This window comes from Eretmochelys imbricata, chromosome 24, assembly GCF_965152235.1.
Source record: "Eretmochelys imbricata isolate rEreImb1 chromosome 24, rEreImb1.hap1, whole genome shotgun sequence".
Classification (NCBI taxonomy): domain Eukaryota; kingdom Metazoa; phylum Chordata; order Testudines; family Cheloniidae; genus Eretmochelys; species Eretmochelys imbricata.
This window is the reverse complement of record NC_135595.1, coordinates 11,896,127-11,910,734: the sequence shown is the minus strand read 5'-3', so window position 1 is coordinate 11,910,734 and position 14,608 is coordinate 11,896,127. Positions and strand designations below refer to the sequence as shown.

Sequence of the window (14,608 nt, the reverse complement as noted above, 5' to 3'; positions counted from 1 at the left end):
GCCATGGGGGCACGGGGCACAGGGCCCATGGCCCAGGCTAGCCTTGGGTGTGAGCGCGGGGATCCCTGCCCCATGCAGGACAGACACAACATAGGGAGTTCCCAGCTCTCAGCACAGGTGGAGGCTGTGTCCCTGCGCCCTCATGAGGGGCAAATTTGGGGCTCTCAGGCACAGGCCCTCACTGAGGGGGGTGGGGGGAGGTTGGGCCCTAGCACTGGCTCCAGCTTGCCTGCTCTGTCTCCTCAGGGTGAAGCACCTGAACCGGCCCCATCATGACTGGGTGTCGCTGACCGTGCCTGTGGGGGCCGGGCACCTCCTGGTGGAGAACCTGCAGCCAGCCACTGGCTACCAGTTCAGTGTCCTGTCCCAGAACAAGCTGGGCAGCGGCCCCTTCAGTGAGATCGTCACCTCCTTCCCCCTGGGTGAGAGAGCCTCTGCCCCTCCCCCCCGAGTACCACCCCCGCACCAGCACCCCTGGGAACTGAGCTCCCCTCTTCCCCCACCAGCCCCCACCACCTGCACCCCTGAGAACTGGGCCCCCCATGCCAGCCATGGGAATGGCCCCACCACCACCAGCACTCTAGAGAACCGCCCCACCACCAGTCCCAGGAATGGCTCCCCCACTGCCAGCACCCCGGGAATGCCCCCCGCCCCACTGCCCACACCTCTGAGAACCAGGCTCCCCTCTCTCCACCCGCCAGCCCCAGGAATGGTCCCACCACCACCAGCAACCCTGAGAATCAGCATCACCATCACCAGCCCGGGATTGGCTCACCCACTGCCAGCACCCTGCCTCCTAGAAATATTCTCCTCTCCCTTACCCCAGCCTCCGGGAACAGCTCCCTTACACCTGGGAACAGCTCCTCCACCTAGAAGAGGGACCTCACCTGGAGGGGCACCCTGACCTTCGCCACCCCCCAGAAGGGGCATTCCCACTGGATCCCTACCCCCTGAACTCCTGGGAAAGGAACCCCCACCCCTCAAGTGATGCTGGAAAATCCCAGGGCTCTAGGGCTGCCCCTTCCTGTGTCCCCTTCCCATGTCCTGACCCCCAGGGAGGTTCCGATCACTAAGGGAAGAAGGAACATGCTTCCCAGCCACCCACTCAAGCTCACATCCCCTGAGTGGCTGCCCTGGGGCTCCCCCTGCCATTTCCCCCAAACAGCTGCCTGGGGCTACCCCTCTCCCTGAATGGCAGCTCTGAGACTCACCCCCACCTTGAGTGGCTGCCTGGGGTACCCCCAGCACCCCTCCTGAATAGCGTCCCTGGGGCTCCTCCGCAGCCCCTTCCCCCAAATGGCTGTCTGGGGCTCCCCCCAACCACCACCCTGAATGGCTGTCCTGGGATCGCCCACTCCCCAAAAGGCTGCCTGGTTCCTTTCCTCAGTGTCTCCTTTCTTTTCAGGTTTCCCGACGACCAAGGTGCCTCCTGTGCTGCCTACCACAGCCACACACGTCTTTTTGTCCCCCCCGCAGTCCCTGCTGGCCAATGAGACATCGCGCGGGGTCCTGCTGCAGTGGGCGCCCCCGTTGCAGTTCTCCGTGGCCCTGACAGGCTACGCACTGGAGTTACGGCAGGACCAGGGTGGCTGGGAGGTACTGGATGGCTCCATCCCCAGCACGAAGACGCAGGTCCTGGTGCCAGGACTCATCAAGGTTGGCTGGGTGAGGGGGATTGAAATGCCAACCTCTGGGTCTTGCAATGGATGTTTCTGCACCGGGTCTCTGCCTGCCACTGCTGAGATTGGCAGCCTGAGCCCCTGGCACTGAGCTGTGAGGGATGCAGCCCCGGGCTTGAGGAGCAGCCCCTCCCTGGCTGGGTGGCACTAGATGGCTGCACGCCCGGTGTGCTTTGTGGCCTCTTCATTAGTGCTGTGCTGATGTACCTGCCCCTGGCTGGCTCTGTGGAGTTCGGAGACCCCTGCCAAGCGGGGCCCCCGGATAGGGAGGGGAGACCTGCACAAGCAGGGGGCTGGCAGCCCATGGGCTGAACAGTGGCTCCAGGCTGGTGCCTGGTGCTCCCTGCAGGGTGGGAAGCCCTGGGCCCTGGCTTGCAGGGTTCACTACGGAGCCTGTGCCCTGGTGCTGCAGGCTCCTGAGCTCTCGGGACAGCAGCAGGCCCTAAAAGGGCTAGCGGGGCCCAAACAGCCTGGTCGGGCCTGGGCCAAGGTGTATCATGGGAGTGTCCTCTTGCCCAGCAGGCCACTGAGGGTGGAAATGGGTTTCTGCTTGGCTCTGGCACTGGCCCCCTGGTGGTGAGTACTGCTTGGACGAGGCTGGCCGGAAGGGCCTCTGCTTGTCCCCAGGTGTCCCTGCAGAGTTGCCTTGCGAGGTGCTTTGAGACAGAGTGGGTCTGGTGCTATGGAAGCCCTCAGCTTGCTGCACACACGGCTGTGGCACTGCAGGTCCTGTGGCAGGAGCTGCCTCTGGTCAGCGCCCGATATCATGGGGGAGAGCTGGCCGGCACAGGCCGTAACGCTAATGCAGCCTCTCTGCTCTCCCAGGACGCCTACTACGAGTTCCGCCTGGTGGCCTTTGCCGGGAGTTACATTAGTGATCCCAGCAACACCGTGAACGTCTCCACAGCAGGTAAAGCTCTGTGCTGCCCCGGACAGCCAGCCACGCCCTGGCGGGGCCCTGGGTATCCTTGGGGTGCAGGGGAGGGGATCTGTACTGCCACAACTCCTGTGCTGCCCCCTCAGGCATGGGCCTACCTCCATGCACCCAAGCCAGGCCAGCCTGGGTGTGACCGGGGCAGGAATTGAACTGGCCATTGTGCCCAAGCAGAGGGCCCCTCCCTACTAGGTAAGTGTCTATGGGCTGGTTTCCCCCTAAGGGAGAAAGACGGTATTCCCTCGCCCTGCTGGCTGTCTGAGGCCTCTCCCCGTCACCTTGCCCAGGTATGGAGGTGTATCCATCCCGCACTCAGCTGCCTGAGCTCCTGCCGCAGCCTGTGCTGGCCGGTGTCATCGGGGGCATCTGCTTTCTCAGTGTGGCTGTGATCTTCAGCACCATGGTAGCCTGCATCATGAACCGCCGGCGTGCCGCCCGCCTCCAGAAACGCAGGCAAGGTAGGGACCCAACCCTGGCATGGAAGGGCAGTTGCAGAGGCCGGGAGCACAGCAAGGGGCTGGGATCCTTCTGGGCAGCCCAGAAACACACTGGAGGATGGGGTGAGGTCTCAGTGGAGTCAGGGGTCATTCCCTACATAGGGGTAAGGGATTGTAGCCCAGGTGGTGGGCACAGGAGGCAAGGGACATGAGGTTGTAACTCAGGTTGGGTGACAGCCCCCTCTAAGTTGGTTGGGTGGGAAGAGCCCAGAGGAGTGGGGAGCTGAGGTCAGGCTGGCATGGGACATGCAGAACCCCAGGACTGTTGCAGTCAGAGGGGTGAGTTCAAAGTGGTTCAGTTAACCGGGTGCCCTGTTGGTGGGGCTGCTCTGACTTTGGTTTGACCCAAGCTAGTTAAGGTTAGCTACAGCCATTAGGAACCAACGCAGGCTAAACAGCAACTATCCACTGGGGTGAGCCACAGTCCCCGGGGGCTGCCCCGAGGTCACTGAACTCCTGGGGTTATACTGGTGCCACTTTCCCCAGTTGACAAGGCCTGGGAATGATGGAGTCCCCTTGATCCCAGCCTCTCTACCTGTCCCTTCATCTGCTGCTCCCTCCTGGAGGAGCAAAACCTGCCCAGAGCAAGTGCCCTGCTGGGAATGGGGTTGTGGGGAAGGTGAGCTGAGATGCGCAACACCATTAGGTCAAGGGACTGGCTGGGTCAGCGGGGTGGGAAATGGGACACGGTGCCTTTCCTTTCTAGGGGGCACCGGTTCTGATCCAGCCCCAGGGTAATAGGGGCTGTAACCCATCCCCTGATGGCTGTCTGGTGGCCCCTGGGCGCTGGTTGGTTTCATGCCAGTTGTCACAAGCAGGTTATCACACCCCCCAACCCGTGGGGGCCCCCAGGGCACGTCTGGGGGCCAGGGGCAGGCACAGGCCACTGCAGTCTCCTCATTTCACATTGAGTTGCTTGCCATGTGATCCCCTTGTGTTCTCATGACCTTCCAGATCCACCACTCGTCTTCTCCCCCAACAAGAAGCTTCCACCTCCACAGTAAGTCGCGCCATTCCACAACATCTTCCTGTCTCACCACGCTCCCTGTGCCATGCTGTTCTCCTTGCTTTCCTCATTTGCTCCCCGCTGACTCAGGGTGGGGCTTCAAGTGGGAGGGAGGGGGGCTGGGTCCTGGCCGCTGGGGTGGGGCTGAGGGGAACGGGCCACCCCTCTACTGGCCATGCTCTGGTGTGGGGCTAGCTCCCCAGCAGTGCACTTTGACCCTTCCCTCTCGGGGCTGGGGGATTGTCCTCAGTTCTTGGAGTGAATGTGCAGGCCAGGTTGGATGGGGGGAACAAGTAGGCAGGGGCTGCCCCGTGGCAGGAGGCAGTGGGATCCCCCCCAAGTAATCCCTCTCTTTCTCTGCAGAAATTCTCTCAGCTCTGGTAGCCCAGACAGCACCATGAAGCTGAAGCTGCAGGCCTCCCCATACCAGAGCTTGCGCCGGACCCTGCTGTGCGGGGAGAAGGCTGGCACCAGTCTGGGCCTCACCATTGCTGGCGGCCCTAGGACCAGCTCCAAGTACACGGTGTACGAAAGCCATATCGGGGATGCGATGCCCCTGGAGCGCATCTGCCGGGGCCCGGACGGGCGCTTTGTGGTGAAGACTGACAGGCTGCCTCGGGAAGCCTTCCCCTGTGCCCTCGAGACGGAGCTGTTCCCCGAGCTCCTGCAGCGGGATCCCTCCCCCATCCCTCCTGAGCCCAGCCTGCCAGCACCCTACCTGCAGGTGTATGCTCCCCCGGAGGCAGAGGAGCCCATCTGGCAGAGGGGAGTGCCACTGCGGCCCAAGGCCACAGGCCAGGCCCGTAGAGAAGCCAGATCCTCTGGCTACCGCCAGGGACGTTACTTCAGCTACAGCAGCAGCCCCACGGAAGAAGCCAAGCCCTTGTGTGTCATCAACCTCAGCCCGGTGGCCTCCCCGATGCCCCTGCCCCTCAGCACAGTGGAGGAGCCGCGAGATGGCACGTGTTGTGAGGGGTGCTGCCAGAGCACTGTTAGCACGCTGCGCAACTCCCCAGGCCCCGTGGGCTCCCCTGTGCTCAGCAGGCTGCTGAGCACCCCAGCTCTGGCCAGCCCCAAGCCACTGGACTCTGGGTCCCCGAGCAGCCAGCAGAGAGCCAGCTCCTCGGCCCAGAGTGGGATCCTCCAGTACTTGAGCCTGCCTTTCTTCAAGGAGATGAGCGTGGATGGGGATTGGCCGCCCCAGGAGGAACCCTGCGAGCCCCAGGCCCTGGGCAGCATGGAGCCCACCCTGCTGGGGGAGGAGGGTCCCCTGCAGAGCACAGAGGGGGTGGCCTGCCTGGACTACATGGACGCGCATGGCACTGCAGAGTCTCCTCTGGAGCAGGCGCCCAGCAAGGCTCTCCTCAAACCACCAGAGCCACAGGTGGTCCTTGCCAAGGCTGCCCTGCCTGGGAGCACGGTGTGGCCAGGCTTCCTGGGCTCCGACCCGCTCCCGGCCAAGGAGCAGGCCCCCTGGGGCCGGGGGCCATCGCCCACGGACAGCAGCAGGACCGAGCTGATGTACACAGCCATCTCCTCAGAGTCCAACTGGGCCCTGAGCCTGCCAGGGCAGCCACTGCCTGCAGGGCTGCTGGAAGCTCAGGTGTCTGAGAAGCACCAGACCTCGGGGCCACCTGCCGAGAAGCTGCTGCGGGGCAGCCTGACCAGCCAGAGCAGCGGCCGGGGCAGCGTGTCCTTCCTGAGACCCCCCTCGTTGGCGCTGTCACTGGGGGGCACCTACCTCAGCTCCCCCCTAGGAGAAACAGCAGGCTGGCAAAGTGAAAGCGAGTCCCGGGGCTCCATGGCAGAGGAGGGCAGGCCAAGGAAGGAGCTGGCCATTGCCACTGTCAGCAAGAGGTGAGCCACATGGGTTGGGTTGGGGGAGAGGGGTGGAAGAAACCCCAGGACTCCTGGGTTCTATTCCCAGCTCTGCTGACTCATGCGGTGATGGGGATAATAACCCCAGGGCCTGTTTTGCAGCCTGGAGGCTGAGAGCCCAGGACAGTGGCTATGGGGAGCTATCCGAGGGAACCCCAAATCTGGCATTACCAGCCTGGAAACCAGCTGCACCCAGACACCTTACCCACCCAGGCCCCGAACACCCTCAGCTCTGCCCTGCCCTGGCTCCCGGGGAGAACGAGGGATGAAAAGCCCTTCTCTGTGTAATGGAATCCAGGACTGTAAAGTGCCCCAGCATGGCCAAATGCAGGGGCTGGAGATGGACCTAAGCTGCTATGAACAGAGCTCCCACTGGCCTCTACCCTCTTGTGAGTGATTCTTTCCTTCCCAGTGTTCACATGAGCCGATGCCCAGCTCCTAGGCTGTTTGTCAGCTATGGCATGGGAGGGTGAGGGAGGTCCATGCTGCCATGGGCTTTGTTCTGGAGCAGGGCGTGGGAGCCTGCCCAGACCCCCACAGAGAGCCGCAGAGACTGCTGGTGGCTGGTCCATGGGGTGAAGAGGGAGCACAAAGGCTGTGAAATTCCTGGAGACCTGGCATGGGGCAGCCTGCCCTAGACACTGCCCAGTCCATGATTTTGAGAGAGACTGGATTTATGGCTCTTTACAATTATTTGTTTCCCACTAAGAGCTCCCTTGATCCCAGGTGCTTTCCCCCACCGCCCTCCTTTCCGCCCGAGGCTGGAGGGATGGTAATGAGGCACTTCACCTTGAATGATTCCTTGATGGGTGTTAACCACTTATGCTAAACTCTCTAGTCCCCCTTGTATTTTGCTGTGACGCTGGGGGTACCTTTCCCGGCCCTGTGTAGCTCGAAAGCTCGTCTTTCTCACCAACAGAAGTTGGTCCAATAAAAGATATTTACCTCACCCCCCAAATCTCTTGAACATCCCAGAACAACCAGCTAGAGAGGCCTGTGGGACAGCATAAGCCCCGGGAGGGTAAGGGCCATCAGCCTGCAGTGTGGTCAGACAGACTGATGCTGGTTCTTAAAGTAGTTTCATGTTTGAGCTCCAGAATCTCTTCATCGCTATGGAAATATCTGAGCCCCCTGGCTACCAAGAGCCCTCAGGCTGGCCACAAGGTGCTCTGCAGGCAGCCTGGACCAATAGCTCTGAGAGCAGGGGGACTGTTCTAGTGCCTCAAGGTGGTGTTGACCCTTAACCCTAACAATGGCACATGTCACTGCTGATTGCTTTAGCAGCAGCCCCCAGTTAGGGTGCATTCCCGAGACTGCTGAACGCAGTGTCAGATACCCAGCTGGGAGCAGCTTGTCAGTGTCTGAGATCGCTGGGAGGAGACAAAGGCATGCAAATGTCCCTCCCTTGAAATCTCCAGGCCTCTTTTGCCCTGATCCAAGCAGGTGAGGAAAGGAGGGGCTGTTCCCCTCCCCCCACCAGAGCCCCCAGAGCTTCTGAAACCACCTCCCAAACCCTCCAGGTGCCCCCCCATCAGCGGCTTTGCAGTTCCGGGGCAGGGTATGGCCCACACCATGGGAGATGTGCTGAGCCAGGGGAGGGAGCTCTGAGGGTCCTGGCTGCATGTCAGAACGTGCTTGTGGAGCTGGCGCTGTCCTAGCAGCCTGCTGCCTTGGGGGCCTCACTGGGTGTGTCGGGGGAAGCCCCTCAGTAGATGGAGCAGAGCTTGTGTCCACGCCCTGCACGCCACCCCACAGCACAGGTCCCCTGGCAGACCATAGTTGGCCTGCTCCCACACAGCCAGCTCCCACCAATGCTGGAGGACAGTGGGATCATGGGGTGTGCAGGCCTCTGCTGCCACTGGCCTGGATTGTCACCAGAGCATCCATCGCCCCCCAGTGGCCACTGTGTCAGCTGCTGCTGTGTGCCTAGCTTGGTCTGAGCTCCTACCTTTGCTGCCATTGCAGGGGAGCAGGTCAGGCCAGGCCAGCGGTGGCACCGGGCTCAGGGGTGTGTAATGGGATCACACCCGAGTGCCCCTCGTTTTCAGGACTCCTCAAACCCAACTCAGGCCAAAGGAAATTAAAATATTTCCCCACCCAGGCTCCACTTTACTCTGTCCTCAGCTGTGTCCTGGCTCTCCAGGTCCCAACCCCGTTCAGTGTGTCTCTCCCTTAGCTGGGGGGTTCCCAGAGCTGGGCACAATTCAGTGTCTGTAGGAGCCGGACTGGCTCCCTGCAGCCACTGCTTCAAGCCAGCTACAGCTCCTCAGACTTCTAGCTCCTGAGCATCCCCCTCGCTGCAGCCAGCTGCTGCTCTCTGCTCACCCAGGTGCGCCTCCTTTGGGAAGGGGTGCTGGCTAGCCACAAGCCTCTAGCCCTGCAGGGGCGAGCCACTCAGCATGCTCTGCATGAGAAAGAGGGGCTGGATTGGTCCCTTGTGGCCAGATGGCACCAAGCAGCCGCCCTGGTGTCCCTTCTCCCAGTGATCAACTTATTCACTGCCCGGGGAGGGGAGAACACTGAACCCGGCTCGGCTCACTCCCCCAGGGCGCTATGGGGGGCTGGGGGGGCACTCCGCGCCCGGCTCGGCTCACTCCCCCAGGGTGCTGTTGGGGGGTGAGGGGGCACTCCGCGCCCGGCTCGGCTCACTCCCCCAGGGCGCTGTCAGGGGGTGGGGGGGCACTCCGCGCCCGGCTCGGCTCCCTCCCCCAGGGCGCTGTGGGAGGGGCACTCCGCGCCCGGCTCAGCTCACTCCCCCAGGGCGCTGTGAGGGGGTGGTGGAGGGGCACTCAGCGCCCAGCTCGGCTCACTCCCCCAGGGCGCTGTGAGGGGGTGGTGGAGGGGCACTCAGCGCCCAGCTCGGCTCACTCCCCCAGGGCGCTGTGAGGGGGTGGGGGAGGGGCACTCAGCGCCCGGCTCGGCTCACTCCCCCAGGGCGCTGTGAGGGGGTGGTGGAGGGGCACTCAGCGCCCGGCTCGGCTCACTCCCCCAGGGCGCTGTGAGGGGGTGGGGGAGGGGCACTCCGCGCCCGGCTCGGCTCCCTCCCCCAGGGCACTGTGGGGGGGCACTCCGCGCCCGGCTCGGCTCACTCCCCCAGGGCGCTGTGGGAGGGGCACTCCGCACCCGGCTCGGCTCACTCCCCCAGGGTGCTGTGAGGGGGTGGGGGAGGGGCACTCCGCGCCTGGCTCGGCTCGCTCCCCCAGGGCGCTGTGGGGGGGCACTCCGCGCCCGGCTCAGCTCGCTCCCCCAGGGCGCTGTGAGGGGGTGGGGGAGGGGCACTCAGCGCCCGGCTCAGCTCACTCCCCCAGGGCGCTGTGAGGGGGTGGGGCACTCAGCGCCCAGCTCGGCTCACTCCCCCAGGGCGCTGTGAGGGGGTGGGGGAGGGGCACTCAGCGCCCGGCTCGGCTCACTCCCCCAGGGCGCTGTGAGGGGGTGGGGGAGGGGCACTCAGCGCCCGGCTCGGCTCACTCCCCCAGGGCGCTGTGAGGGGGTGGGGGAGGGGCACTCCGCGCCCGGCTCGGCTCCCTCCCCCAGGGCGCTGTGGGGGGGCACTCCGCGCCCGGCTCGGCTCACTCCCCCAGGGCGCTGTGGGAGGGGCACTCCGCACCCGGCTCGGCTCACTCCCCCAGGGTGCTGTGAGGGGGTGGGGGAGGGGCACTCCGCGCCTGGCTCGGCTCGCTCCCCCAGGGCGCTGTGGGGGGGCACTCCGCGCCCGGCTCAGCTCGCTCCCCCAGGGCGCTGTGAGGGGGTGGGGGAGGGGCACTCAGCGCCCGGCTCGGCTCACTCCCCCAGGGCGCTGTGAGGGGGTGGGGGAGGGGCACTCAGCGCCCGGCTCGGCTCACTCCCCCAGGGCGCTGTGAGGGGGTGGGGGAGGGGCACTCCGCGCCCGGCTCGGCTCCCTCCCCCAGGGCGCTGTGGGGGGGCACTCCGCGCCCGGCTCGGCTCACTCCCCCAGGGCGCTGTGGGAGGGGCACTCCGCACCCGGCTCGGCTCACTCCCCCAGGGTGCTGTGAGGGGGTGGGGGAGGGGCACTCCGCGCCTGGCTCGGCTCGCTCCCCCAGGGCGCTGTGGGGGGGCACTCCGCGCCCGGCTCAGCTCGCTCCCCCAGGGCGCTGTGAGGGGGTGGGGGAGGGGCACTCAGCGCCCGGCTCAGCACACTCCCCCAGGGCGCTGTGAGGGGGTGGGGCACTCAGCGCCCAGCTCGGCTCACTCCCCCAGGGCGCTGTGAGGGGGTGGGGGAGGGGCACTCAGCGCCCGGCTCGGCTCACTCCCCCAGGGCGCTGTGAGGGGGTGGGGGAGGGGCACTCAGCGCCCGGCTCGGCTCACTCCCCCAGGGCGCTGTGAGGGGGTGGGGGAGGGGCACTCCGCGCCCGGCTCGGCTCCCTCCCCCAGGGCGCTGTGGGGGGGCACTCCGCGCCCGGCTCGGCTCACTCCCCCAGGGCGCTGTGGGAGGGGCACTCCGCACCCGGCTCGGCTCACTCCCCCAGGGTGCTGTGAGGGGGTGGGGGAGGGGCACTCCGCGCCTGGCTCGGCTCGCTCCCCCAGGGCGCTGTGGGGGGGCACTCCGCGCCCGGCTCAGCTCGCTCCCCCAGGGCGCTGTGAGGGGGTGGGGGAGGGGCACTCAGCGCCCGGCTCGGCTCACTCCCCCAGGGCGCTGTGAGGGGGTGGTGGAGGGGCACTCAGCGCCCGGCTCGGCTCACTCCCCCAGGGCGCTGTGAGGGGGTGGGGGAGGGGCACTCCGCGCCCGGCTCGGCTCCCTCCCCCAGGGCGCTGTGGGGGGGCACTCCGCGCCCGGCTCGGCTCACTCCCCCAGGGCGCTGTGGGAGGGGCACTCCGCACCCGGCTCGGCTCACTCCCCCAGGGTGCTGTGAGGGGGTGGGGGAGGGGCACTCCGCGCCTGGCTCGGCTCGCTCCCCCAGGGCGCTGTGGGGGGGCACTCCGCGCCCGGCTCAGCTCGCTCCCCCAGGGCGCTGTGAGGGGGTGGGGGAGGGGCACTCAGCGCCCGGCTCAGCACACTCCCCCAGGGCGCTGTGAGGGGGTGGGGCACTCAGCGCCCAGCTCGGCTCACTCCCCCAGGGCGCTGTGAGGGGGTGGGGGAGGGGCACTCAGCGCCCGGCTCGGCTCACTCCCCCAGGGCGCTGTGAGGGGGTGGGGGAGGGGCACTCAGCGCCCGGCTCGGCTCACTCCCCCAGGGCGCTGTGAGGGGGTGGGGGAGGGGCACTCCGCGCCCGGCTCGGCTCCCTCCCCCAGGGCGCTGTGGGGGGGCACTCCGCGCCCGGCTCGGCTCACTCCCCCAGGGCGCTGTGGGAGGGGCACTCCGCACCCGGCTCGGCTCACTCCCCCAGGGTGCTGTGAGGGGGTGGGGGAGGGGCACTCCGCGCCTGGCTCGGCTCGCTCCCCCAGGGCGCTGTGGGGGGGCACTCCGCGCCCGGCTCAGCTCGCTCCCCCAGGGCGCTGTGAGGGGGTGGGGGAGGGGCACTCAGCGCCCGGCTCGGCTCACTCCCCCAGGGCGCTGTGAGGGGGTGGTGGAGGGGCACTCAGCGCCCGGCTCGGCTCACTCCCCCAGGGCGCTGTGAGGGGGTGGGGGAGGGGCACTCCGCGCCCGGCTCGGCTCACTCCCCCAGGGCGCTGTGGGAGGGGCACTCCGCACCCGGCTCGGCTCACTCCCCCAGGGTGCTGTGAGGGGGTGGGGGAGGGGCACTCCGCGCCTGGCTCGGCTCGCTCCCCCAGGGCGCTGTGGGGGGGCACTCCGCGCCCGGCTCGGCTCGCTCCCCCAGGGTGCTGTGGGGGGGGGGGCACTCCCCGTCCGGCTCAGCTCACTCCCCCAGGTGTTCAGTGCTGCCAGTTGTCGAGTGTTATGGGCTCAGGGTGGGTTTTGGGGCTCAGTGGCAGATCTAGCTATGGGGCAGTGTGAGTGACCCCTGTGTGGCCCACGGAGCAGCATGTGCGCCCCATAGGGAAGGGAGGCTAAAGGTGACCCCAGCAGCCCAGGCAGAGTCACCACCCCAGCCCTGGGGCTCTGCTGTGTAGCCTTGTGCCGTTGCTGACGCCAGCGCACAGGAAAGCCTCTCTCTCCTATGCCGGGGGGAACGCTCGCTCGCTCGCTGGCCTGGGGACCCGAGCAGCAGGGAGAGTCCAGCCCAGTGAGCTGGGAGGGAGTGAGGAAGATGGTAGGCTACATCACAGAGCCCAGGTCAAGCCCAGCAGCAGGCTGTGCTTCTTGGGCCTGTCTGTGAGGTGTTACCTTGGGCCCAAGCCATGCCCTAGGTCTGGGATGGATGGGGCATTGGGACCTCGCTCCCATCCTGCACCGCATGGCCCCACACTGCTGGACCCAGGGGCAGTCAGGCCCTGGGACCTGCTGGGTGCAATGCCAGGCCTAGGGCCCTGGAGTTGGAAGGTCGCTTAGCACCCACTGTGGGAAGCGTCAAGCTGCCCTGGGTCAGAATCATAGAATATTAGGGTTGGAAGAGGTCATCTAGTCCAACCCCCTGCTCAAAGAGGACCAATCCCCAACTAAATCATCCCAGCCTGGGCTTTGTCAAGCTGGGCCTTAAAAACCTCTTAAGGATGGAGATCCCACCACCTCCCTAGGTAACCCATTCCAGTGCTTCACTACCCTCCTAGTGAAATAGTGGTTCCTAATATCCAACCTAGACCTTCCCCACTGCAACTTGAGACCATTGGTCCTTGTTCTGTCATCTGCCACCTCACAGAACAGCGGAGCTCCATCCTCTTTGGACCCCCCCTTCAGGTAGTTGAAGGCTGCTATCAAATCCCCCCTCACTCTTCTCTTCTGCAGACTAAACAAGCCCAGTTCCCTCCTCTCCTCATAAGTCATGTGCCCCAGCCCCCTAATCATTTTTGTTGCCTTTCACTGGACTCTCTCCAATTTGTCCACATCCTTCCTGAGGCACCCCCTCACCCCAGCAGCCAGCCCCTTGTTGGCATCCTCTCTGCTCTCCCCTCACCCTTCGCTGGGCATGGCACTGGGGCAGTGGTTCGGCCGGCCCCCTGGGGCAGTGTTTCCCCTGCTCCCGTCTCCCCGACACTGAGCATGGCACTGGGGCAGCCAGCCCCCTGTCAGCCTCTCACTGCTCCCCTCCCCATGGCATTGGGGCAGCCAGCCCGACCCCCAGCACTGGACATTGTCCCACATTAGAGCCCCAGCTCCTAACGCTTGCTTTTGCCCTCTGCCCGGCAGGAGGAACACATCTGTGGATGAGAATTATGAGTGGGACTCAGAGTTTGCGCTGGAGTCAGACATCCTGGATGCGCTGCAGCTGTACCGCAGCGGGAACCCCAAGAGACCCGTCTCCACCATCGCTGTGCAGGAGCTGGAGCGGCAGAGTGAGTGAGCAGGGTGCTCCTGCCTGCGGGCTGGCCACCCAAGTCCCAGAGTCCTGCCCCCCGAGCCCTCCCTGCTGTTCCAGGTGCCTATGGGGCCTCCCTAACTCTCTTCCCTGGACTCCTGTACAGGGGCATGAGGATGTGAGTATAAACAGCTGCCACATCCTACTCCGGAGGTGGCTGCATCTCCATAGGGGAGGTGAGCAGAGCCTGTATTGTGATTTGAGATTCCGGGGCCTCCGGTGTATCCCAGGGATTAGCACAAGCCCTCCCCTCCAGAATGAGGCATGCAGAGAAACAGAAAGTTACAGCATGGTCCATCTTGGCCAGCACAGAGACCTCTGAACCCTCTTTAGTCCCAGCCCAGGAGCCGCTGCTGCTTCCAGCAGCCCACACTTAACAACCCCAGGAGGCCTTTGTTCTCCAGCTGGTCACACTTGCAGAGGGTGGGCCATCCATGGTCGTTAGTTGCTAAGTGCCAAATGTCCGGGCAATGGGAGAGGCCATTGTCTTCTCGGACTTTCCATGGGCTTGGGGCCCCAGGCCCCACACAGCCAGGCATCAGTCACACCTGGATCTCTGCCAAGTAAGTAAAGGCCTATCAGTTGAACAACCTTTTCCCACCTTTGACTTAACCATGCGCCACCTAGGGGAAACTGAGGAACATACAAAATATTACAAAAAATTCCTACTCTGCCTCAGGACTGGCTTCAGACCAAGCTTCCCATGTCCCTGCTGTAGGCCTAGCAGTGGGTTAGCTGGGCACAGTGTTGTATTCCTACCCCACCACAGAGGAGGCCACCAGGCCCAGTCTAGCTCCTCACCTATCCCCCTCTGGAGTCAGAGCCTCTCAACCCCGCGGGCTGCTGTTTGGTGCTTCTCAATCCCAGCCGGGGGCCAGGCTTACCAGCTGTTACCCCAGCCATGAGCGGGCACCAAGACAGGGCTGTGAGCAGTAACTCTACCTCCAGGAGGGACCCAACCCATGGATGAGCCATGCTGAGCCGGTCCCAGCTGGGAGCCCCTGTGGGCAGGCCCGTGTGAGCTGCGCTGAGCCGGTCCCAGCTGGGAGCCCCTGTGGGCGGGCCCGTGTGAGCTGAGCTGAGCTGGTCCCAGATGGGAGCCTCTGTGGGCGGGCCCGTGTGAGCTGTGCTGAGCTGGTCCCAGCTAGGAGTCATTCTTTGCTTCCCTTCCCCTGACCCTGGAGCAGCCTCTTGGGGACCATGGTGAGGGAGGGCAGGACTGGGGTGGGGGGTACTTCCTG

The 14,608-nt window shown here is 65.2% G+C and overlaps 1 protein-coding gene across 4 annotated transcripts in view; it reads left to right on the top strand.

Annotated features, from left to right (window-relative positions):
- Nucleotides 1-14,608, top strand: part of IGSF9 (immunoglobulin superfamily member 9) — a 61,868-nt gene that overhangs the window by 38,903 nt on the left and 8,357 nt on the right. For 3 of the 4 annotated variants that reach the window (XR_013348696.1, XM_077841437.1, XM_077841436.1), the window contains 7 exons: nt 247-422; nt 1,406-1,656; nt 2,505-2,589; nt 2,901-3,071; nt 4,065-4,110; nt 4,480-5,973; nt 13,199-13,344. Coding sequence is in view for 3 of the 4 variants with exons in the window: in XM_077841437.1 (XP_077697563.1) it covers nt 247-422; nt 1,406-1,656; nt 2,505-2,589; nt 2,901-3,071; nt 4,065-4,110; nt 4,480-5,973; nt 13,199-13,344 (2,369 nt within the window). In the remaining variant the exon portion in view is untranslated. Of the gene's footprint in view, nt 1-246; nt 423-1,405; nt 1,657-2,504; nt 2,590-2,900; nt 3,072-4,064; nt 4,111-4,479; nt 5,974-6,096; nt 6,384-13,198; nt 13,345-14,608 lie in introns of those variants that run through there. The other variant, XM_077841438.1, reaches the window with a different exon arrangement.